The sequence below is a fragment of the Pituophis catenifer genome, unplaced genomic scaffold (genome assembly GCF_029215685.1).
Source record: "Pituophis catenifer annectens isolate HBS135680 unplaced genomic scaffold, rPitCat1.0.hap2 SCAF_3, whole genome shotgun sequence".
NCBI lineage: Eukaryota > Metazoa > Chordata > Lepidosauria > Squamata > Colubridae > Pituophis > Pituophis catenifer.
In genome coordinates this window covers 17550239-17574948 of record NW_027256883.1, presented here as the reverse complement: position 1 = coordinate 17574948, position 24710 = coordinate 17550239, and the positions used below count along the sequence as shown (strand labels likewise).

General features: G+C 39.9%; 1 protein-coding gene across 6 annotated transcripts in view; it reads right to left on the bottom strand.

Annotated features, from left to right (window-relative positions):
• Window positions 1-24710, bottom strand: part of ENPP2 (ectonucleotide pyrophosphatase/phosphodiesterase 2) — a 103024-nt gene that overhangs the window by 38728 nt on the left and 39586 nt on the right. For 3 of the 6 annotated variants that reach the window (XM_070940366.1, XM_070940363.1, XM_070940367.1), the window contains exons 3-11: window positions 20582-20737; window positions 17699-17824; window positions 14033-14093; window positions 11189-11286; window positions 10015-10094; window positions 9209-9328; window positions 7535-7590; window positions 5790-5855; window positions 5285-5296 (exon numbers count right to left, since the gene is read on the bottom strand). In XM_070940366.1, coding sequence (XP_070796467.1) covers window positions 5285-5296; window positions 5790-5855; window positions 7535-7590; window positions 9209-9328; window positions 10015-10094; window positions 11189-11286; window positions 14033-14093; window positions 17699-17824; window positions 20582-20737 — 775 coding nt within the window. The remainder of the gene's footprint in view (window positions 1-5284; window positions 5297-5789; window positions 5856-7534; window positions 7591-9208; window positions 9329-10014; window positions 10095-11188; window positions 11287-14032; window positions 14094-17698; window positions 17825-20581; window positions 20738-24710) is intronic. The other 3 variants (XM_070940362.1, XM_070940365.1, XM_070940368.1) reach the window with 1 other exon arrangement.

The following is a 24710-nucleotide window of genomic DNA, read 5'->3' as shown; positions in this document are numbered from 1 at the left end:
TTCAAGTATTAGGCAGAGGAAATGTGACCTTGCCTGGTTTAGGGAAAATAGAGGGGGTATTATTAATCCCAGAAATACCTCACAACATACTAAGTGCTATAAAACTAAGCAGAGAATCTGACATCAATATAGTTTTCTCAAAGGGGAAAGCAACTATAGAAAAGAACAAAACAAATGTAGGCACTGTGATGATAAAAAGGGGTCTACCCTATCTGATAACCAAAGAAAGATGGTTACATAACATTGATTCAAATATGGAAGATTGTATTGAAGCAGATGATGAAAATGTCAGTAACAGTGACAATGATGAATGTAAATTAACTCATGATAACAAAAATACACACAATGAGAAGAAACCAAAAATAGGTAAACCAATTCATGATGAGTGTGCTCATATCTTACATAGGAAGTTAGGACATGCTAGCTTTCCTGTAGTACAAAAAATGACTGAACACGCAGAAGGTGTAAAAATAAAAAATTGTGAAAATTATTTAGAATGCTCAGTATGTAAATCCACCAAACTAAAAACCAGTCCTAGACCAAAAAAATCTAACAGATCAACTAACAATATTTTTGATTTGGTACATATGGACTTAGTTGGTCCATTAACTCCATCAATTACCTATAGAAAACGTTACTTCCTAACAATAGTGGATGATTACAGTCGCTATGGTTTTGTTTACACATTAAAGCACAAGGATGAAACTTTTCAGAAATTTAAGGAATTCTACAAACGCATAGAAACACAACATAATATCAGAATAAAACAAATTATGACAGATAGGGGATGTGAATTCATGTCTAAAGAATTCTCCCAATGGTTAAAGGATAGAGGGATGCTACATTTCACGTCCAATCCATTTTCTGCCTTTCAAAATGGGATTGCAGAGAGAAAGAACTCCACACTACAAACCATGATTAGATGCACATTAGAGGATGCTGGTTTAGGCAAACAATTTTGGTCAGAAGCCTTACATTATTCAAATTACACTCAAAATAGAACATGGTCCAGTATTGTGAATAAGACACCATATGAGGTGATGTACAATAGAAAACCTAAATTAGCACACATGCACATATTTGGAGTTACTGCAGACGTGCACATACCTAAACAATTGAGGAGAAAGGGAGAAAACGTATCCAGGAGATTAAGATTCATGGGATACGAAACTGGAACCAAAGGGTACAGATTCATCGATAATAATAACAAATTTATAGTATCCAGAACAGCTGTGTTTCATGAGCAGGCCAATTGGTCTAAGTTGCACCTTAATGAAATTTTTCCTAATAAAAGCAAAGATAATATATCTTGCGAGGAAGGAACAACAGAAAATCAAAATATTAACAAAAGTAAGAACAGAACCAAAACTTGGACAAATAGTCAGCATAAAATAAAGACAGACACATTAACAAAAAAGGAAGCCAGATATTTGCATGACAACCATAGCAAACCTGAAAGAAATATTAGAAATAATAGAAACCAAATACCAAATAAATACAAAGATTATATTATGCATATGGATGGAGAACAAATAACACCTAATACATATGAGGAAGTATTGAAACTTCCCCGTGAAGAAAGAGAAAAATGGGAACTAGCTATGGAAAAAGAAATGAAAAGTTTACAAGGATTAAATGTATTCACACCTGCGATCGCACCTAAGGATAAAACAATTATAGGTACCAGGTGGATTTATAAAATTAAGAATTTAGAAGGAGGTAATACCTTATACAAGGCCAGACTAGTTGCACAAGGTTATGCACAAAAATATCCAGAAGACTATACTGACACATATTCACCCACAGTGAGAACAGAGAGTGTCAAAACAGCTCTTGTAGTAGCATCTGCACTCAATCTAGACGTGTTTCAATATGACATACAGACTGCATACTTACATGCAAAATTAGATAAGGAAATATATGTAAGAGCACCACACAGTCAATACACTAATAAGAACGAAATTTGGTTACTAAATAAGAGTCTGTACGGATTGAAGCAATCTGGCAAAAGATGGTACGATTGTTTGGTAAAAGTACTAAAGACCATGGATTTCAACGCCACCACTGCTGATAACTGTTTCTTTGTAAAAAAGAGTAATGATCATATTGAATTTGTATTAATTTATGTGGATGATATTTTATATATTGGAAAGCATAAAGAGAGCAGGGAAATCTTTGTAAATAAGTTAAACGAACACTTCTCATTGAAATCACTAGGTAGAGTGAATAAATACCTTGGTGTACAAATTAACAAAACAAAAAGGGGATTCAAACTTACTCAAAAAGATAAAATCATTGAACTCCTAAACAAATGTAACTTAAATAATGCCAAAACATGTGACACACCTATGCAAACTGATTTTCTTAGAAACAATGATGAATCTTCCCCTGAGTTTAAAGACAACACATTTTACAGATCAGTTATAGGTTCACTCCTTTATATATCTAATTGGACTAGGCCAGATATTGCATTACCTCTCAATTTATTGTCAAGATATGTTAGCAAACCAACCTTGTATCATTGGGAAGCTGTCAAAAGAATTTTAAGATATCTGAAAAGTACATTAGATTTTTGTTTAATATTGGAACCCAATAATGACAAAGAACCAAAAATTACTTGTTATGCTGATGCAGATTGGGCTGGTGATACATCATGCAGAAAGAGTACCTCTGGTTATGTTTTTCTATTGAACGATTGTCCAGTTTACTGGTATACTGGTAAACAAGAACTGGTAGCCACCTCTACCACAGAAGCAGAATATGTTTGCTTGTCTAAAGCTGCAAATAACCTTGTATGGTTCAATGATTTGATCACAGATGTTTGGAAGAAACCTACTTTACCATTTATTATGCATGAAGATAATAAAGCGGCCATTGAAATTTCTAGATCCGATGCAATTGGACAAAGGTCCAGGCATATTGATATAAAATTTAAGCACGTGAGACAACTATCTCAAGACGGATTCATCAAAGCAATACATTGTGATACTTCTGAACAATTAGCTGACATATTAACAAAACCCTTACCTTCTAAACAACACAGATATTTAACTTCTAAATTATATGTATTATATTGTCCTGAATCTGAATGTAACTGGTGTTGTATAACGAACCGGCATTTAGAGGGGGATTTGTCAGATGTAAATGCCTTATTCTCTAATGTGTAAATAATGTATATATGGAACATCAGGGGTTAACTTATTACTTGAGCTTTAATGTATTCATATTTTACCACTCCCATTCCTGGCTCCGCCCCTTGTATATAAAAGGAGCCATCCTCCCCATTTTCCTTGCTTCTATCTTGAATATTCAGCGAATATAGAATGCCTATTATGATTAAAGAGAATTATATTTAAACCTATAACTTCTATTATCTTTATTGAGTCTGATCCTGAAAATATTGCAACAAAGAGATCTGGGGGTGTTTATGACACAGCCACTCTCTACTGCAGGGGAATCAAACTCGATCTCATTGAGGGCCGCATCAGGGTTGTGTCTGACCTGGGGGCAGGGGCAGTGGTGGGATTCAAGTAATTTAACAACCGGTTCTCTGCCCTAATTATTTCTTCCAACAACCAGTTTGCCAAACTGCTCAGAAAGTTAACAACCGGTTCTCCCGAAGTGATGCGAACTGGCTGAATCCTACCACTGGGGGGAGGGCATGGCCAGCTCGGTGTTACTCATGTCAGGGACACCTCTGGTGGCCCAAGTGCTTTGCCAGCGAAAACAGGCTCAGAACCGAGCTCAGTTTTCGGCTGCAATGGCCTCCTGCAACCTTCTGCCAGCGAAAATGGGCTCCCAAGCTCCACTTTCGGCTGTGATGGCCTCCTGCAACCCTCTGCCAGCGAAAATGGAGCTCCATTTTCACTGGCAGAGGCACTGTGGGCTGGTCCTTCGCTGTTTCCAGGGCAGCCTCACGGGCCCAATCTAAGCACCCCGCAGGCCAGATCTGGCACGTGGGCCTTGAGTTTGACACCCCTGCTCTACTGAATCAATATTCAGTGTAGCAGTAGTTTTAGGAAATCCTGACTCTACTATCAGTCTGCCCTGGCAGAATTCGAATAACATTTAGGATATAAACTGTGAGGTTTGTACATGCAAAGCTGGAGCCCACTAAATACGTGCTCCAGGCTTTGCTTGGAGAAGTCTCCTGTCAACTTGCTGAGCCAGAGCCAGAGAAGCTTCTGACAGTAGTCTCTCCTCAGGTGTTAGATGCAAGTAACCAGATCCACACGTGAGTTGAATATTTGGCCAATTTATTATTTATTTATTTATTTATTATTTATTAATTATTTAAATTTGTATACCGCCCTTCTCCCGAAGGACTCAGGGCGGTGAACAACCAAAATTTAAAACACATACAGTATAAAAATTAAAAAGAATTAAAACAGAATTAAATCAGTTTGGCTTCCCTAAATTTTAAAACTCTTTCCCCATAAATTAACCCATTAAAATTTTAAGCCAGCCCGGCTTGCTGGAATAAGAAGGTCTTTAACGCTCGGCAGAAAGTACGGAGGTCCAGGATCAGTCGTATTCCTGGGGGTAGCTCGTTCCAGAGGGCGGGTGCCCCCACAGAGAAGGCTCTCCCCCTGGGGATCGTCAGTCGACATTGCTTGACCGACGGCACCCTGATTAGACACACATGGAATTTGTTTCTCCGATACAGAAACTCTCAGTGTACATGCAAAGCAACAGAATAATAATAATACCAATAAAAGGGAGGAGTAAAGAAGATCATAATAAGTAGGATAAATAATAATACTACAGCCACACTACATGGGTAAGCATACATAGACATTAGTCAGCACTGTGAGAATTAGGAGTTCAGCAGAGTGATGGCATAAGGGAAAAACTGTCCCTGTGTCTAGTTGTTTTGGCATATAATGCCCTATAGCGCCATCCCAAGGGAAGGAGTTGAAACTGTTTATGTCCAAGATGTGAGGGGGCTGCAGAGCCCTCCTTCCGACCCACGGAATATGCAGGTCTTCTATGGAAGGTTGACTACTTTATTGTATTCTACATATAATACAAGAAACTCCCCAGACTCCTCGCCCTTCCCTGGGAACAAACAGATAAAGTTCCATGGAATTTAATGGGAAGTAGCACTAGGTCTCTTGTGGTAGCGCAATGACTCTAGGCAACCTCCCCACTTGATCCCTCCTTCTTTCCTGGATGGTAGTTTCCCAACACCCAGGAGCATTCCCTTTCACTTTCACTTTGCTGGGATAAGGCAAAGCTGGGTTATCATGGCAGAATGGGGAGCAAGTTCAGGCGGGGTTCTGACCTTGTATACACTCTTGTTTATGGAAAAAACAAAAAAACAAAGAATGAGAAAGTTGCCATCTCATATATTTTCCAACGATGAAACAATTTAGTGTTCTATTTTGTAACTTCATTAAAACATTAGAAAGTATGCCAAAAGAGGCACAAGCTCTTGGGAAAACATTCAATAATTATCTTTAAGAGATGGGAAAAGGCTACAATTGTTCCTTCTTGGACTCTCCCTCAGAGCAAACTTTGTTGCCATGTATTCTCAATTACCCAATTAAAAAAATCTTGATATCTGCCCAATTCTTGGATTATTATTCTAAATAGGAACAACCGAAAACCAATATATCAACAGCTTTAACCCATGTATTTAAAATTTCCCCAGTACAACGTATACACCATTAGCTCATCAAGCAAACAAATATGTCTGATCAAAATTCAATTTCTACTAAAGGGATCAATAACACAGTCATTGCATTCATTGCTACAAAAGTAAGGGAGGGGACAGAGAAATGACCAACCTTTCATTGTCTGCCAAAGTTAGCCACTGCAGTATGGTTAATATTCTGCGCTCATAAGGGATCACACTAAATCAAAACAGAGAGAAAAAGCATGAAACCTCAGCTAGATTATTAGTTTCTTATGGTTTTACACAGTTCGTCATTAAGATCAGGTGTTCCATTGATGAGCTTCATGTTGTGACTTTTTTTGAAGCCACATTTACCTCAGAAATGTCTGCCTATTACAACCCAGCATAGCTGAATTGCTTCCTCAACACCAAATCCCAGAAATCATGGTTACTAAATGCTCAGCTTAAAAAGATGTCTTGCTTTTCTTCAGAAAATTAAATGAGGAGGAATGTCCATAGTCCCTGCTAGTTGGCAAACATTCTTCTCTACTGTCTGAAGTTTGATGGGATTATTAAAATGTTGTGTTGAAAAAAAGAATAGGATTTCTGTTTTAACCAAGGGAGTCCAGAAACATTAAAACGGGGCTTATCTAGTCAAGCCAAGTGGTGGGAAATTCATGAAAAATAAAATGAAAGCATTTCCTTAAGAGAGTGCAGTTCAACCAATGAAATGTAGCTCAACGACTGAACTTGATGTTTTAGCAGCTGTTCAGGATAATAGCTTTAATTTAAATGGAGAAATAACACACATTCACAGCGGATAAAAGTATCAATGTCTAATTGGGATTGTGGCTAGATATTCCCTTCAGCCTGACATATTGGTGGCTAAGTAACATGTCACAACAACAGGATGCTGTTTTACATACAGGTACTCCTTGACTTATGACCGGAGTCAAAATTATAGCTGACCCCCACAAAATAGATTTACAACCTGGATTTGTAGTCCAATGGCCTCCCCCCTTGGGGATCACATGATCGCATTTTGAGTGCTTGTCAACCAGCCTGCATGGCTTTTTGCAGCATCCTGTAGTCATGTGACTGCCATTTATTGTTTTCCCCAAAACTGGCTTTTACTTCCGGTTTTGGACAACAACAAAAAACAAAACAACAAAAAACACCCAAAAATGGTTTGCTTAACAACTGCAGCATTCAGTTAATTATCATGGTGATTTGGTTAAAGACCACCACAAAATATCGTAAAATTGGGATGGTCGTGGGATATCCCACTTAATGACCAGCATGATTTACAAACATAATTCTGGATGTAAATCGTAAATTGGGGGCTACTGTATTCATATCTTCCTTTTATTTATGTCTTCCTATCAGCCCCTTGACCACTAACGCTGGATGACATTGGTTGATACAGCAGAGTATGTTAGATTAAGTACAGTGACAAAGTACTTGTAAGTGAAGGCTGGATAATACCTTTACAACCAGAAGACACACATAACATTTTCATGATGGTAGTTACACTTTTACAAACATGTAGAAAAACAAGCTATCTCACTCTAACCACTACTGCAGATCACTGATTCTCATCCCTGGGTCAATTGATTCCTGAAAGAATGCTCAATTAAGCATTGCAGAAAAAGACTATGTAGGTAACTAGGTATTAAGAAGTAACAAAAGGAGCACATTCTAAATATAATTTAATCTCTTCTAAAGAAGCAAGAATAGAGTGGGAAATGTGCTGAAAAAGCCATTAACAGGTAAGCCAAGGAAATCCATTTCAACTTTGAGAATTAAGCCCTATTCAAGTAAGAACATTTGGTTCCAAATACCTGCCTTTAGGATTGTAGCTTTGTTACTAAAACTCTTTTATGTATGAATTTTCACTATCTAAAAATCAACACTTACTTTGACCAAAAGAATGTTCCAGCTTTCACTCCTTGCTTAGCAGCAGTAATCCATATCTAATGAGGAAAATATAATCAGATTACAATGGCTCAAAATGTCTGTGTTATAAGGACAAACTTTTCTACAGTAAAAATGTTTTTAAAAATCATCTAAAATATTGGTTTCGAGGACCGCCCCTAAGAATTTAAGAATTTGGATCTGAGATTTATGTAGCATTGATCAAATTCCTAGAAGGGTTTAGAACAAGTAGTTCAGATGAAAAATAGAACATAAAGCCCAAGAATAAAGCTACATAAAATATATAAAAAGAAGCTTAAGCAGTCTCAAATTATTCTCAATCTGAGAGGACCAGAGGATCCTCTTAGTAAGAGGTACTAAGTAAGGATCCTTATGGAAAAGACCTGATTGAATAGAAAAATAATAACAACACAATGGCTACAGAAATAGCTTGAGTAAGGCTATCTAAAGTGGCTATCCATAATTATGGATTGGATAATTATGTCTCTCTAAACAATATTTAACAACTGGTAGAGATGCATATCAGTCATTATATGAAGGGATTCTTTTGGTTGGTAGTAATCTGTTGATCTTTCCAAGTGAGCTCTTTTCCTCTAGATGTACCTGTTCATATACACTGGAGAAATGTCTTTTATGGATAAATACACAGATACACACCAGTGGTAGGATTCAGCCGGTTCGGGCCAATTCAGGTGAAGCTGTAATTAAATTGCTGGCTGGCCCCTCCCTTTCCCACCCCCCCTTCCAGAAGTCCCCACGTGTCCCATTTTGGCTCCCAGGTAAGTGCAGGGAGGCTTCCTAGGCCCAAAATGGGGCACGGGGTGGCGCCGCCCCTCCTGCACCCTGTTTTCGCTCCCAGGAAGCTTCAGGGAGGCCTACTAGGCCCAAAACGGGGCACGGGGTGGTGGTGCGCCCCCCCACAGCCCATTTTTGCTCCCAGGGGGGTGCAAGAGGCCGAGTGCTGCCTGTCACACCCCCTGTCCACGCCCATCAAACCACACCCACAGAACCGGTAGTAAAAAATTTTGAATCCCACCACTGACACACACCCACATCTCTTGACAAGCAGAAATCTTGTTGCCTCTTCAAAGGACATGGCTCCTTAACGTTCAAACAGCCTGTTCAGGAGGCGCTTTGAAATGACCCTCCATTAATAGGCTTCTTAATGATATTAATAATATCTACCTTATTAAATGGTGTGAATAAGATTATTTAAGATTACCCTCAAAGTGGGAAAAAATATCAACAAATGAGGTAAAACAAAATCCTGTTCAATATGCAGCTTCCCTACTTAGTCTGTCCAGAATTGACAGATCCAGTTGAAAACAATCCTGGAGTTTCCACACAAATGCCCTTTGCAAATGTGTGTATTTTAATGAATGCCTTTAATGAATAGTCAAGGACAGTTTTCAAAGTAGTTTCATAAGTCTAGAGAAAGACACGGCTGCTTTAATCATTCACAGGTTTTACATAACCCAGGATATATACCTAGCTGCCATGCTTCAAAAAGGAGCAGGGCGAAGACAAAAGAAAAAGAAAAAATTAGCATTGACTGAATTAACTACTGACTGAAATGAATTGCATGTAAAAGAATGAAAGCAACTAGCTATGAGATTTAACCATAATGGACCAAAGTCAAATAAAACTGATACTTACCGGTTGACCTCCCCACCATCGGTGATTGAATTTCTCTCTTCCTCGAAGGTTAAAAATAGCATCAAATACAGGGTCATACATTGAATTTCCAATTATTCCATGAGATTCAGGGTACAGTCCCTTTGAGCAAAAGTAAATGAGTTAATCAGATCAGATCAGATCACATTTTATTACCTAGAATTCATAACATCTATTTTATATTATTGCTGTCTTCATTTTGTGACTAAACTTGCTACTGAAGCTTCCATTTACAAATATAATTCTGTTCTGCTCCTTGAGCTTTGGTTGTTTTCTTGCAGGCATTTCATTACCAAGCTAGGTAACATCATCAGTGCTGCTAGACATGAAAACCAGCAAGTTCAGAAAGCACCAAGGACCCTACAGTTCAATCTTGAGCTACATTCTCTTCTAAAGATCATTCTGACAAAATTCCCCAAGACTATACCGTCCAGATTTGGGATTTCAGATCCATAATCGGCAGCCAGCATGAATAGGATGGAGCTGAAGATACATTATACTTGGGGGTACCACTATGGAGCAAGTTTAAGCCACAAGTCTGGCTTGTATTTCAATGATTAGAGTTTGTCTTTCCTCAACTCTTCCTAGATTACATAATCTTGATTATTTCACTGAATACAGTGAATACAAATGGCCATCCCCAATTAATGAGCTGTTTTCCTCTAGTTCAAAAGAGGAAAGTAATCTGGGTAATATATTCAAGAGTCTTAATGTCCCAGCCATGCTAATACTTAAGAAGTATTTTTAAATATATATTTTATGTATGCGTGAAGAAAAAGAAAACTTACAGTTGCCAGAGTGTATAAATTTGGGAAGGTTTTGGTTGGATAGACAGGTCTCATGTAGGGGGCATGGGTTCCACAGGACCCTGAAAACAACATGGGACACTGAACACATTCTCACGGACATATATTTCGACACACTATAAAGCTGAATGTATTACATTTGCTTTGAACAGAGGAAGGCTTTTATGGCATTCCTCATTAAGATGTCAACAGCACATTGAACTGTTGACAAATTCAATTTTATGTATGCCGCTCACTTTGAACCACACAACACAAAGTATGTTATTTTTCACAAGAACTAAACAAGATCATGCAAAAAATTTGAGTTATAGTTGGATTGTTTATATATACATATACACATACATATATGTACAACTATCTATATCTAGGTATCTAGGTATCTAGGTATCTATCTATCTATCTATCTATCTATCTATCTATCTATCTATCATCTATCTATCTATCTATCTATCTATCTATCTATCTATCTATCATCTATCTATCTATCTATCTGTGTCTGTGTTCCTTGGAATTTGCTCTGAAAAAAATATAGAATTTTATCTATTAGTTTACTTCTCAGTAAACACCTCTCAAGAAAGGTGTTCCTTTCTAAAAGAAACTAAATTTTCATCCTATGCTAAATTTTTATCCTATGCTAACCTGATGTGTATGCAAAATAGAACATTTCTTCCATTCAATTGGTCACACAGACAGCCAGACATTTAGATTGGATTTGGCATTTTTATTCACCTATCAAGTCCTTGCCAAGGAGCTGGGATAGGCAGTTATGTCGAGGCTTGATGGTGTTAAAGATATTGTCACAGAATTTAAGCTGTTCCAAGTAAAGCTGCCTTTTGCAATTGACTGTTTTTGTCAATTTGTTGATGGTGCTGAAGTGATGCTGCAGATGTTTAGGGATTGCACCCCAGACTTCCATCACTATGGGTTCTATGTTTGGGGGGTTTTTTTTGCCATAGTCTTTCCATTTCTACTTACAGGTCTTTGTATTTTGTGAGGATGACGATGATGATTTCTGTTTCCATCCAAACACTAATGGAGCCCTAACCCTTTTTATTGTATGAGTTCAGATAAAGTTGGCCAACCCAAACCAGCAGAAGTCATGGCCAGACAACAGCTTCACCATTCTGAGATATATTGTTCAAGCATGCCCACTTACTTAGCTTCTCAATATTGCGCATCACTTTTTCACCTTTCTTCATGTACGATGCACGGAAGCCATCCACAGAGAAAATGATCAGCGGAGGGTGAAGAAAACTAAAGAATAAAGATAATTTAGTAAACCGGTAGAACAGACTGCAGTAAGAGCATGCAAGAGAGAACAAATGCAATATCCAATTTAGCAAAACTTTTTAAAAGGTTCCTAGGTATTTTCATCAGGGATACAGATGCTATACACATCTCCAAGAAAAAAAGAAAAATGGTTATGGACACTCTAAATCACTTATTCCATCATTTAGGGCAGTTTTTTCTCATCTCATTCAAGGAGTGTTTTACTGCATATCCTCCAGCTATTTCTTTCTCTGGCTATTTTTGTTTTTGATATTGTTTGAATTTACCTCTTTGTTACTTTTGTCTGTTTTCTATTTGTTTATGTTGTACACTGCCCAAAAAGTGGGGGAGGTTACAAGCTCTATAAAATAAGCAAAACAAATGAAAAACTCAGGGAGGCTAACTTGAAAATTATAAGAGGTCAGATCTTAGACTATATTAGATCTTATTAGAAGCAGATTAGAAAGGGTTTGGAATAATGATGAAATAAAAATGCATAAAATTCCTGAAATAAGAGAAAGATACTTGATAAATGTCTTTTCAAAGCTCAATATTTTTTCAAAGAGATTTTTTACTGCATCACCGGTAAAATTTTCATTTGAACCTGCATTTATTCTGACGCTTCATTATTTAATCTTGGAAACTACTGTTAACATTTGCAGTGCCATAAATCACAAAGATGAATGCTTAATGCAGCATTTAAAAAAAGACTTGAAAATATTTTGTTAAAAATGCATCCAAAAACATGGACTCAATTAGAATCTGTAACCCTATAATCATTTCCATTTCTTGATCTGTCTAAATAATTTCCAGTTAGTTCTGCTTTAATGGGTATTAATCTTAATAATGTGAGATTATTAGTTCAGAGTAAGGATTTAAAGCGGAACCACAGCAAACTTAATGGATGGCATTTTAATGGTTCTGCTTTCAAACTGTATTGAAGAATATGACCGAAATAGACGGGATATTTTTCTAAGGAGCACACAGAAGAAATTTTCCATTGTGCAGCTGTGTTGCATTGTTCATGTAATTTAATGGAGAGACTAATGATTCTTTTCATTTGCAACACACCTGGGCTTGCTAATCATTTCCTTCCTTCCGCCTTATCTTCTCACATGCACATATATGAGTGCACACTTAAGGAGGGAAAACCTTGTGAGGTTTATTTTATATTTATATCAGTGGTAGGTTTCACATTTTTTTACTACCGGTTCTGTGGGTGTGGCTTGGTGGACGTGGCATGGCTTGGTGGGCGTGGCTTGGTGGGTGTGGCAGGGGAAGAATACTGTAAAATCTCCATTCCCTCCCCAGTCCAGGGGAAGGTTACTGCAAAATCCCCATTTCCTCCCGATCAGCTGGGGCTTGGGAGGCAGAGAATAGATGGGGGTGGGGCCAGTCAGAATTTTTACTACTGGTTCTCCAAACTACTCAAAATTTCCACTACTGGTTCTCCAGAACTGGTCAGAACCTGCTGAAACCCACCTCTGATTTATATCCCTTCCCATTACTGAAGCATTTTGGGTACCCACCAATTCTACAAGAGCATTTTCAACCTTGCTTGAAGAATTTAGAATGTAGAACCAAACAATTTTGCAATGGTCAATGAGCTGCAAATAACAGACTACCGTCTTTAACTAGATCGAGGTTGCAAAATGTTCGTCCTTGACTTACAACCCCAATCGAACCCAAAATTTCCATTGCTAAGCAAGACAATTGTTGTCAGAGTTGTGACTTAACTAGTGGTGGGTTGTCCCCGGTTCGCACCAGTTCTATAGAACCGGTAGTAAAACCGGCAGGAGGCTCCACCGACTGACCCCGACGTCATCAAAATGCTTCTGCACATGCGCAGAAGAGCGCGCATGCACACTTGCTTCATTGCGAACCGGTAGTAAAGGTAAGTAGAACCCACCCCTGGACTTAACATGACTATTTTTGCCATAATTAAGCAAATCACAGCAGTGGTTAAGTGAATCGTGTGGTTGTTAAATGAACCTGGCTTCCCCCGTTGACTTTGCTTGTCGGAAGTCAGCTTGTTACAAATGGTGAGCACGTGACTTCGGGACATTGCAACCGTCATAAATACATGCCAGTTGCCAAGTGACTGAATTTTGATCATGTGACCATGAGGATGCTACAGCCGTTGTAATGTGAAAATCGTCACATTACTTTTTCAGTGATGTTATAGCTTCAAACAGTCATTGAACAAACGGTTGTAAGTCAACAAATGGTAAGTCAACTAGCTAGTTGTATTTGGTCCTGGACACACAAGTCCTATAGTCTTTTGATCAGCAAGTCTTGCTTCTTATTGAGTTGGACATCAACTTTTGGAAGGATATAAATATATTTAACTTAGGAGTGGTGCAGTGGCCTAGAGGTGTAGCTCTCGCCTCTCAATCAGGAGGCTGTGATCCTAGGGAGAGGCAGATATTTCTCTTTCTGAGCACTCTGAGAATATGTCTGCTGAACAAAACTCCATACTGGCAACAGGAAGGGCATCTGGCCATTAAAACACTCTGCTAGCTCCATTCACTTGCCCAGACTCTACATTGCAAGGGATTATGGGGTCGTTAAATGAAGATGGTGATGAGAAATATATTTAAGTTCATGCTGATTTCTGTGGATCAGGCAATTCCAATGTTAAAGAAGTCACACAACACACAACTAATTTGGCAACTAGGGGAAGCCAAAACAGAGTTTTTTTTTAATTTCAAGAAGAAAGTACCCTGCTTACCCTGCTGGACATACTGGAGTTCGAATATCCTCACAATCATCCATGACCCAGGGAGTGTCTCCTAAAAGAAAACACATGTAATGTGAAGTTGGGTTAGGTTCCAACTAAGTCCTATCCTGTGCATTACGATTGCCAGGATTTAGTTTCTTTTGTTAAAAAAAAGCTTTTTATTAGTTCAAAATTAAAAACATTGGACATAGATATGACATCACTGGTCCCAAGCATCTTCCAACACTTTAAATTAATAAAAATATACTAATGATAATATAATAATATATTCCTTACACCTTATTTAAACATAGTATAATAATAGTAATTTATACCTAGATTTATTCTCAAGTAAAGAGACATTGGATTGCAACAGCAGGACACCTCTGCATTCCCTATATTGGCTAAAATCCCAATGTGGTATCTGGAGGTGACCATGTACATACCAGCAAATGTTTTGCTACAAGTTTCCTCCCTACCTAATTTTTTAAAGTTTATTTTCATTTAAAAAATAATAATAATTGGAAATAAGCATGCCAAAAAGTCAAGTGCCAGTTTCAAATCAAGCTGGCATTTCTAGTGATGCTTCTGGATTCCAAAAAGTTGCAGTCTGATGGTTAATGTCAGGCAAAAAAGAATCAAGACCACACATTAAGCTCCAGTTAAGATGATTTATTGCTCATGCCTATATACTCAATCTGGTTGGTGCTAAATGAGAGTTAATGGAATTCAAATGACATTGGACATAGACCATTTTTGGGAACATAATGATTCCAGGCTGATTACTCTCTTGAGTCTGCCCCCAGGCTCACCTGTCCTTCTCCTATAGTTATTTTGCTTTCTGGTAGAAGGCTGGCTTCTGGCTGGCCATAGCTGTCACAACCACTGTCTTTTGAGAGGTACCACAACATGATTTTATAAATCCAAAGTTGCCCTTAATTCCCCCCGAAATTTGGAAACTATGCAGATATGTCTAGAAGGAAGACACGTTGTATTTGCTAAGCACTCTGTTGGCTTGTGAGTTACTCAGGTCCTATGAATTGTTATTTAGTGTATCTGCAAGTCAGGTGACTTTGCCCTGTTCAACAAATCATGAGGTAAAAAAAAATTAACTTAGTGAGATATGTGAGCTGAGCTTCTCTCTAATGTATGCTCACTCTAATTTTGCTCTCGGGGCCAAGCTTCAACTTCCAAGTAATCTGAGCTGTTTAAAAAATAGGTAATTTGTGAAGATGGTCTGCAGGCATATACCGTATTTTTCAGAGTATAAGATGCACTTCCCCCCCCAAGAGGCTGAAAATTTGGGTGTGTCTTACACTCCAAATGTAGCCCCGCCCACTTGCCGGCCCCCACCCTTCACCAAAGCACATTGCTGCCGTTCGCCGCCTCCACGCATCACATTTTTGCCTCTGCGCATCACATTTTAGGCCTCTGCACGTGTTTGGCCTCTGCTTGTCACATTTTTGGGCAGTGATCGGCGACGATGTGCTTTGGCGATCCTCGCAGCCTTGAATGTCTCTCAAATGGAGCGTTTGGAGGCTGGAAATGCGAGGTGCAGAGCCCAAAATGGCAACCCAGAACAGCTGCTGCCTTGTCTTACCGCTTCCACGCTTCGCCTGCTTTACTCACTGGAGCTCCCTCCAACGATCAGCTGTGCTTTTGAAGCTGCTAATCAGCCCCAATGAGCCCCAATGCGTGCGCTCACAACCAGCGAACTAATGTGCTGAAGCTGACCAGGCTAAGAACGCTAGCCAGATGAATACCTGGTAGGCAGAGGCAGATCCCCCCCCCTATTTTCCTCCCCAAAAACTAAGGTGCCTCTTATACTCTGGAGCGTCTTATACTCTGAAAAATACGGTATGTATCACATGCATTCGCACTATTAATGCCACTCTGAAGCAAATTCCGGAAGCAGAGTAGCTGTCCTGATGTCCCCCTCATCCTTGCCTTTTAATGCTACAGCTTCCAATACCTTGCCTGAAGAGAACAGTGTTGCAAGATGCAAACTTGGCCCTTGATGACGTCAATTACGGAAAATAAAATCCTCAACCTCCCTCCACTTAATAGCAAGCACAAATGCAAAACAAACTCCCAAAGTTAATATTACCAGTGGAAACAACTTTTGAAGGGGTAGCTTATGTTTGTTGGTTGCAGCAAGGACAGAGAAAGCCTTGTGGCACTTACAGACTGACAGATTGTTATGACACAAGCTGTCATGGACCAGCTTTTATGGAGCCACAGCCATGTTTTGTTTTGAGCAACAGAAGTCCGTTTTTGCATTGATAGAGGACGCAGAACAGAAACTTGAATTAGTGGGGTTAGGAAAAAGGCACCTTTCTGGATTCAAGTAAGAGACAAAAATAGATGCATTTACAACCCTTTTTTTTTAAAGAGATAAAGTTCAAAAGATATTCAGTAGTAGAACATTGACTATTTCAAAATGAAAGAGCTTGGCTTGCAGAACAAGCAACTAAAATGGTCAGGCAATGTTCAAAGAGTAACGTTTGAAGAGCTTTCCATGTGGCCCTTGAATAGGAGAAACAAGTGAAGAGATAAAACATATTTTCCTCTGGAATAATGTATTACTTTTATGAAGAGCCAGTTTGGTCCATTCGTTAAAGTGCTGGATTAGGAAAAATTCTAATCCTGGCTTGTACATGGAAACCAGAAGGGTGGACAGTAGGGTGATTCGGGGCCAGTCACTTTCTCTCGGCCCTAGACATTTCTGAAAATGTTGCCATGAAAATTGCATGGAGCCACTCACTTTCCTTTTGGTTAGGGCTAAGTTATGGAATCCTTCCTCTACTCCCATGATGGCGAATATATGGCACGCGTGCCCCAGGTGGCAAGTAGCGCCCTCTCTGTGGGCACACAAGCCGTCACCCCAGTTCAGCTCTGCCGCGCATGCACACGCGCCTCCCACCAGCCAGCTGGTCATTGAGTCTCTGCCGCACATATGTGGGGGGGTGCATGCGGGGGGGGGCACGCATGCTTGCGGGGGGGCACGCACGTGTACGGGGGCATGTGTGTGTGCAGGGGGGCATGTGTGTGTTCAGTGGGGCATGCGTGTTTCCAGGGGGGCATGCACACATGTGGGGGGCATTCACACATGCAGAGGGCCGCACACACATGCGGGGGGGCGGGGCACATGCATGGGGTGTGTACGGGGTCACAAGCATGGGGCGCATGCATGGGGTGCACATGCAGGGGGTGGGGTACATGCATAGGGGCCATGTGCACATTGCATTTTGGGGGTCCAGCCAACCTAGCTGTTCGAAAGCATGCCATTGCAAGTAGATGAATAGGTACCACTTCAATGGGGAGGAAACAGCACTCCATGACGTCATGCTGGCCACATGACTGCAGAAACGTCTTCAGACAGTGCTAGCTCAACAGCTCTTGAAATGGAGATGAGCAACACTCCCTATAGATGGCAACAACTAGCAGAGTAAAATCCACAAGGACTCCTTAAGAAGTTGGCATCTTTTTACTGCATTCCCATTGCCATGCACTAATTAAGAATTGTTATGGTTATCACATTACAGGTTTTATCAGGGATTTGTCTGATTTGTCTCCCTTTGCACAATGGCGGGGATGATCATCCTTGCCGAACTAGTAGCTACAACACTTCAAAAATACTTCTTGATATATAGGAAGAAAAAAAATGGGAACAAATACCTTTGCAAATCACTTGATAGTTACTACAGCAGTCTCCTCTTGCTAAACAGTCTTCTGAACAGTGACAGGCATGATCTTCATTCCTGGTCTCTCCACAGCGCTCTTTGGTACATTCCCAACCGCCGGCTGGTGTCATCGCAAGGGCAGAAATGTTTTAAAAACAAAGCAGCATATTTTGAGGCAACCGAATGGCATTATAATCACTCAGTATCATCCAATACGTTCCCTGAAATCTGTTGTGAACATTCTAAAAAGACAGCGCAGAAGAAAACAGCAGATCTACCAAGTTTACTTTCTTAGAATATCTGCTTAATGATCACAGCATTGAAATACATCACCCTTTTCTCACAACTATAGATAAATACCGTATTTTTCAGAGTATAAGACGCACCTTAGTTTTTGTGGACGAAAATAAGAAAAAAGCTGATTGGCAGGTGGATCGGCCTCCCGGAATACCCCCAATTCATCCCAGAGGTGAATTTTAGCAACAGATTCCTTGGTTGTGAGCTTTGTGCCTAGCTTTTTTTTTTTTTTTTGCTTTTTTTCCTGCCTCTGAAACTTCTGAAACTCCATTTCAGAAAAACCTTTTTTTCCTGCCTCTAAAAGCCTCCGAAACAAGAGCTTCAGAATAAAAGCCTCTGAAGCTCTGTTTGGGGGCTTCTTTTCTGAAGCTCTGTTTGAAGGCTTTTTTTCTGAAGCTCTGTTTGGGGGCTTCTTTTCTGAAGCTCTGTTTGAAGGCTTTTTTTCTGAAGCTCTGTTTGGGGGCTTCTTTTCTGATGCTTTTTTCAGCCTCTGAAACCTCCATTTGAGAAGCTGGGCAGGGCTACATTCGGAGTATAAGATGCACCCAGATTTTCACTCCCTTTTTTGGGGGGGGGGAAGGTGCGTCTTATACTCAGAAAAATACGGTAATTCTTGGTTGAAATATTTTCTAAACAGCGCTCTAAACTGCTGTTCTGTTACCAGATTGATTCTCCACATTTGAAAAAAAAACCAACCCCAAGGACCTCATTCAAACATTGCCGCTAACCGTTCTTGCGATTCAGTGTCTGTGATTTATGGTTGAACACGCTTGATACCTAGCCAACATCTATGAAAAGTAACATCAGCAGGAAAGTGAGCACAGGTAATCCTCCACTTATAACCGTTCGTTTAGTGACCCTCCGAAGTTACAATGGTACTGAAAAAAGTGACTTATGACTGTTTTTCACAAGACCATTGCCACATCCCCATGGTCACGTGATCAAAATTCAGACCTTTGGGAATTGGCTTATATTTTTGACGGTTGCAGTGTCCCATGGTCATGTGACCATCTTTTGTGACCTTTTGACAAGCAAAGTCAACGGGAAAGCCAAATTGACTTAACAACTGTGTTACTAATTTAACAACTGTGGTGATTCGCTTAACAACAGCCTCGGTGGTGCAACAGACTAAAGTGCTGTTAAGTGCTAGCACTTAGCTGCCAGCTGCCTGCAATTAGTGCAGATTCGAATCCAGGCTCAAGGTTGACTCAGCCTTCCATCCTTTCGAGGTAGGGAAATTGAGGACCCGGATTGTGGGGGCAATAAGCCAGCTTTGTATAGAACAACACCGCTTAGGGGGGGCCGAAAGCCCTAATAAGCAGGTACAGTATATACAAAAAAGTATGCAGGCTATTGCTATAATGCATTGTAAGACGTCCTGAGTCTACGGAGAAGGGTGGCATATAAATTGGACTAATAAATAAAATAATAAATAAATAAACATCTGTGGCAAGAAAAGTCATAAAATGAGGCAAAACTCACTTAACAACTGTTAAAAATCCTAACCCTAACCCTTATGTAGCAACAGAAATGTTGGGTTCAATTGTGGTCATAAGTAGAGGACTACCTATAATAGTTCTGCCTTTTTTTTCCTCCTTCTATAACAAAAGTCTGACAAATTCAATCAATATGATACTTAAAACATGTAACAGAATTTGACAGATGCTTAAATATCCATGCCTGTAAATAAATCCATGTTTACACGCAAGGTAGTCATGAGAATGAAAACTTATCGGTTCCATTTCAGATTTAATAGTTTAGCACGTTGCCCAAACCTCTTATTGCTATAAACCTTCCAAGTCAACATTATAAACTATTTAAGCCACATTTCTTTTAAGGAAAGGGTGGAAGAGTATCACAAATACATATACACTTGTAGTGTGACGACTCTACTTTTCATACAGATCTTCTCCTGTGTGAAAAATGGATGGAACACTGGACAATGGAGGAAGATTATAAATGGATGAGGCCATCCCCAGGTCTCTGTAAAATATGTGTGAACAAGCCACGGTTATTCCCCAATAAATATCTTGTTTGGAATGCTTTAGCATTTGTGCTTCATGCTCATCAAGCAATGCCTAGCCAAAATGATTGCAGATTGCACTGTTTTCACTTTCCCCAATCGGTCTTTGAAAAGGACCAACAGTCATGCAAACATAGTTAAAAACAGGGTGGATAAAAATCAATGATTTTTTTAAAAAAAATAAAAAAAAATCAGATTTTTTTGATTTAAATCGGATTTTTTTGATTTTTATCGAATTTTTTTTAATAAAAAACTTTGGGGGTAAAAATCTATCGTAAGATAGTTTTCTATTTAAGATACATAAATCATTTAGTTTATTCAGCATGAAATGGAGCTTAGTTACGTAGCATGAGGCTGTATATTCTGCAACACTGGGACTATCGGTGAGTCAACAGTGGGTCAAAGGAGTAGCAGAGATGACAGTTGCTCTTTAAAAATTATGATTTAAATCGAGTTGATTTAAATCAAGTCTTTTTACTAGTGATTTAAATCATGATTTATTAAGAGGAACATTAGCATTGTTCTTTCTATGGAGCAGGGACTTAAGTTGCACCCTACCTGTCTTTAAACACAGTTCATCAAAGTCAACACAACAGCTGCTATAGCTCTTGCACAGGTTGTCACAACGGCAAACTGGAGGCTCTGCTTCATCAAGTTCAAAGCATCGGTTTTTGCAGGAGCCGTAAGTACTGATCCAGGGGGAATCTGATAAGACTGAATATGAGAGAAAGAAAGAGGAAGAGAGAGAGAAAAATACCACACCATAAATTAAGTCATTATTGGTTGATCAAAGGTTATTCAAAGGAGGTTAACCGCTCAACTGCTTCATCCAAGAAAAATAAAAGGATATGGTACAGAGAGCTAAGAGACAGATGCAAGAAACAAAATATCATCAAATAAAGAGTGGATAGATCTCTCCAATCACTTTTCTTATCCTGGATTAACCTGCAATAAATCAAAGCTGCATATATTCTGTGCCAAAATAACATTCCACATATTGCATGAAAAACCCCACATTTTGACCAAAGTCATCCAAATTAAAGACTGCAGACCTTGGATATAAAATGAGTAGACTGTCAAGAGAACTGAACTGAATATTATTTGGCCTAAAGAGGAGAAAAGACAGGACAGAATGTTACAGAAAGTAGGTGCCTTAGAGGAAAGACTCACATCAAGCCGAGTTATTAAAGATGATCCTAGAATGTAGGTCTTCAGTAAAATCAAAGGGCAAATCTGTGCTTGCATGAAGAGGCATGAAAAGGATTCCAAGTTGTTATTCCGTTCTTTAGTAGAATAATAGAATTGGAAGGGACCTTGGAGGTCTTCTAGTCCAACCCCCTGCTCAAGCAGAAGACCCAGTGATGATTAACCTTTTTGGTGCCAAGTGTGCAAAGTGCACGCGAGCACGAAAAATACATCCGTGTGCCCCAATTCCCCAAATGCAATGCGAGTGCCCCCTGTGCATGTGCCCCACCCCTGCACATGTGCATGCGTTCCCTGCGCATGTGCTCCCTGTGCATGCGCCCCGACCCCCAGCTCCTCTTTTGGCTTCCAGGTTGGTGCAGGAGGTTTTTCAGGCCCAAAACGGGGTGTGTGGGGGGAGTTTTGCAATCTCCGCAGTTTCTCCATTCCCCCCCCCCCCGCCCATGCCAAGGCTTTCTCCCCCATTTCTGTCTTCCCCAATCTCCGGAGTTTCTCTCTGCACGCCCAGGCTTTCTCCTCCATTTCTGCCACGGAGAGGCACCTGCAGAGGGTGGAACCTGAGGAGATCGGGGAAGGCCCCGCCCCTGCGCATGTGCAGCAGAGACCCGAAGACGAGCTGGCTGGCGGGAGGCGCGCGCTCATGCACGGTGGAGCTGGGCTGAGCAATGGCTGGCATGTCCGCAGAGAGGGCTTTGTGTGCCACCTGTGGCATGCATGCCAGTGGTGGGTTTTTACCGGTTCGCCCCGGTTTGGGAGAACCAGTAGTGGGAGACTCCACCCACCTGCCCAGATGTCATCACAGACGCTCTGTGCATGTGCAGAAGCACTGCGCACAACAAAGCGAACATGCGCGTTCTCACAGTTCCAAACTGGTAACGAAGGTAAGTGGAACCCACTACTGACGCATGCCATAGGTTCACCATCATGGCGTTATACCAGTGGTGGCGAACCTGTGGCACGCGTAGCCATATCAGTGGGCATGTCAACTCAGCTCTGGGGCGCATGCACGTGCCGGCCAGCTGATTTTGGGGCCTTCTGGGCCCACCAGAAGTAGGGAAACAGGCTGTTTCCTGCCTCCGGAGGGCCTGGGGGGTGGGGAAGGCCTGTTTTTCTTTCTCACCTATCTCCAGATCCTCTCTATGCATCTGGGGAGGGTGAACCGGCCTTTCCCACTCCCTTGGAGGCCCTCCAAAGGCCTTAAACGGCTCATTTCCCACTTCCCACAGGAAGTGACATTTTTTGCTCCTGGAGAGGCTCTGGAGGCTGGGGGACAGCAAAAAACGTCACTTCCTGTCCCACCAGGAGTTGGGAAATGGGCCATTTCAGGCCTTCGGAGGGCCTCCGAGGGTGTGGGAAAGGCCGTTTTTGCCCTCCCCAGATGCATAGAGAGGATCTGGAGACAGGTGAGAAAGAAAAATGGGCCTACTGGGCCATCGCGTGCCAGGAGCGGGGGGGGAGGACTGGCACACGCATGCACAGGGCAGGGCGCATAGAATTATGGGTGTGGACACACATGCGCGTAAACCTCCCCCACCCCCCGTTCCTGACACACGATGGCAAAAAAGTTAGCTATCACTGCCCTATACCATTGCAGACTTCTTCTTAAAAGCCTCCAGTGATGGAGCACCCACAACTGTTAGGCAATTTCTCCTAAGTTAATTGTTTCTCGTCTTGAGTTCTGGTGCTTTGGAAAATAGGTTGGCCCTTACTGTGATTAGACTGAAGATACTTTCCCAAGGATGTAGTTAAGGTAGGTCTACTGTTTCCCAGGAATATTGAGCACTGGATGCCATCTTTTAAAGGTTATGTTCTTTCTTTACATGTAAGGATCAGCTTCTAAGAGTCCTTCTCATTTTGTTCCCAAGGATTCAGCCAAGCAATTAAATGGGACGCTATCCAAAAAGCAATCACTTAAAGGACAAAACACACTCTTTTTGAAAAAAGACACCCATGTCTTTGCCAAATCTAGCGATTCTCTTCTTCCGAGAGAGATTGAATAGTGTCACAATTTAAAAGCTTTTTTTAATCTTGGGCATCATCCTTTTTTTTTTTCATGTTTTATTTGTATAACATTCAATTTCCATCAAACAGTGTGTAATCTGGGTACAGTTATTTTTAAACTATCATAATCCACATAATATCCATAATATTAATAATATAATAATATAATAACAGTAATACTTAACATTATCTTTTTTAACAACTTTCACATTAACATTTCCTCTTTTTATATCCCCTCCTTCCTAACTTGTTTCTGTTGGCTAGCCATTGATAGGATATATCCCATATCAAAAAATATTCAGTTTCTTCTTTATCCTTAATAGTAAGCGTTAATCTATCCATTTCTGCGCATCCTAATATTTTCTTAATTACATTCCCCTCAGAAGGAATCTCATCATTTTTCCATTGTTGTGCAAATACAATTCTAGTTGCAGTTAATATATGGAAGACCAGATATATAATCTTTTTATCATAGTTTTCCGGTAGAATGCCCAACAAAAATATCTCTGGTTTCAAGTCTATATGTTGCTTTGTAATTTTTTTCCAACCAAGTATGTATTTTCGTCCAATATTTTTTAGCTTATGGGTTAGGGTTAGGGTTAGGGTTAAACTAGGATTACACTCTTTTTGAAAAAAAGATACCCATGTTTTTGCCTAATCTAGCGATTTTCTTCTTCTGACAGAGATTGAATGGTGTCACAATTTAAAAGCTTTTTTTAATCTTGGGCATCCTCCTTAATTGTTCTGCAAAATATTAATGATTCCTTCTCCCCTCTGTTGGCCTTCACCATAGACTATTTTCTATAATTATTTCTTTAGTATAAAATGCTCGTTATTCTGATATCAGAGCAAACATCTGAAGCCAAAGTGTGAAACTTGAACTCTTTCCCAGGAATGATGGAATAAACATTAAAGTATGTTTGGTTGCTTGTAATAAAGATATTGTGGTGATATGGCTTATTGTTTTATTTTTTCCATGTGTTCTGACTTAATCTAAGAGTTTCATGAGGACAAAAGGATTATGTTTAATAAGTATAAAGACACAGTTTATAAACTTGTTTTTTTAAGAGTTAATCTGTTTTCAAAAAGGCCGTTTAACAATTCTAGAACTATTAGTTTAGTCAAAGGAAGCAATCCAGTGCTTGGGAGAATATGTTAGGCCTAACACCTCATTAAAGTGTAAAATCACATTTAAAAATCATTCTAAAAACTAGAAGCCACTGAACTCCTTTAATTCTCATTGACTCTTAGTTTCTCCTATACTCATCTATCAAAATACAGAATAACTTTTCATACGATGACGATGCTTTTTCTCGTGGCCTCTCTCATAGTTTCATTTACCTGTTTTGTTTAGCTTAACTGATTTACAAAGTTTGCACAACTGAGGTTTTTCTGCTTGGATTGGAACTATTCCAGACTGCGATTATAGTTGGGGACATTATGGCAATTGTTGCGGCACAAGCAGCCTGGACAAGTCCATATG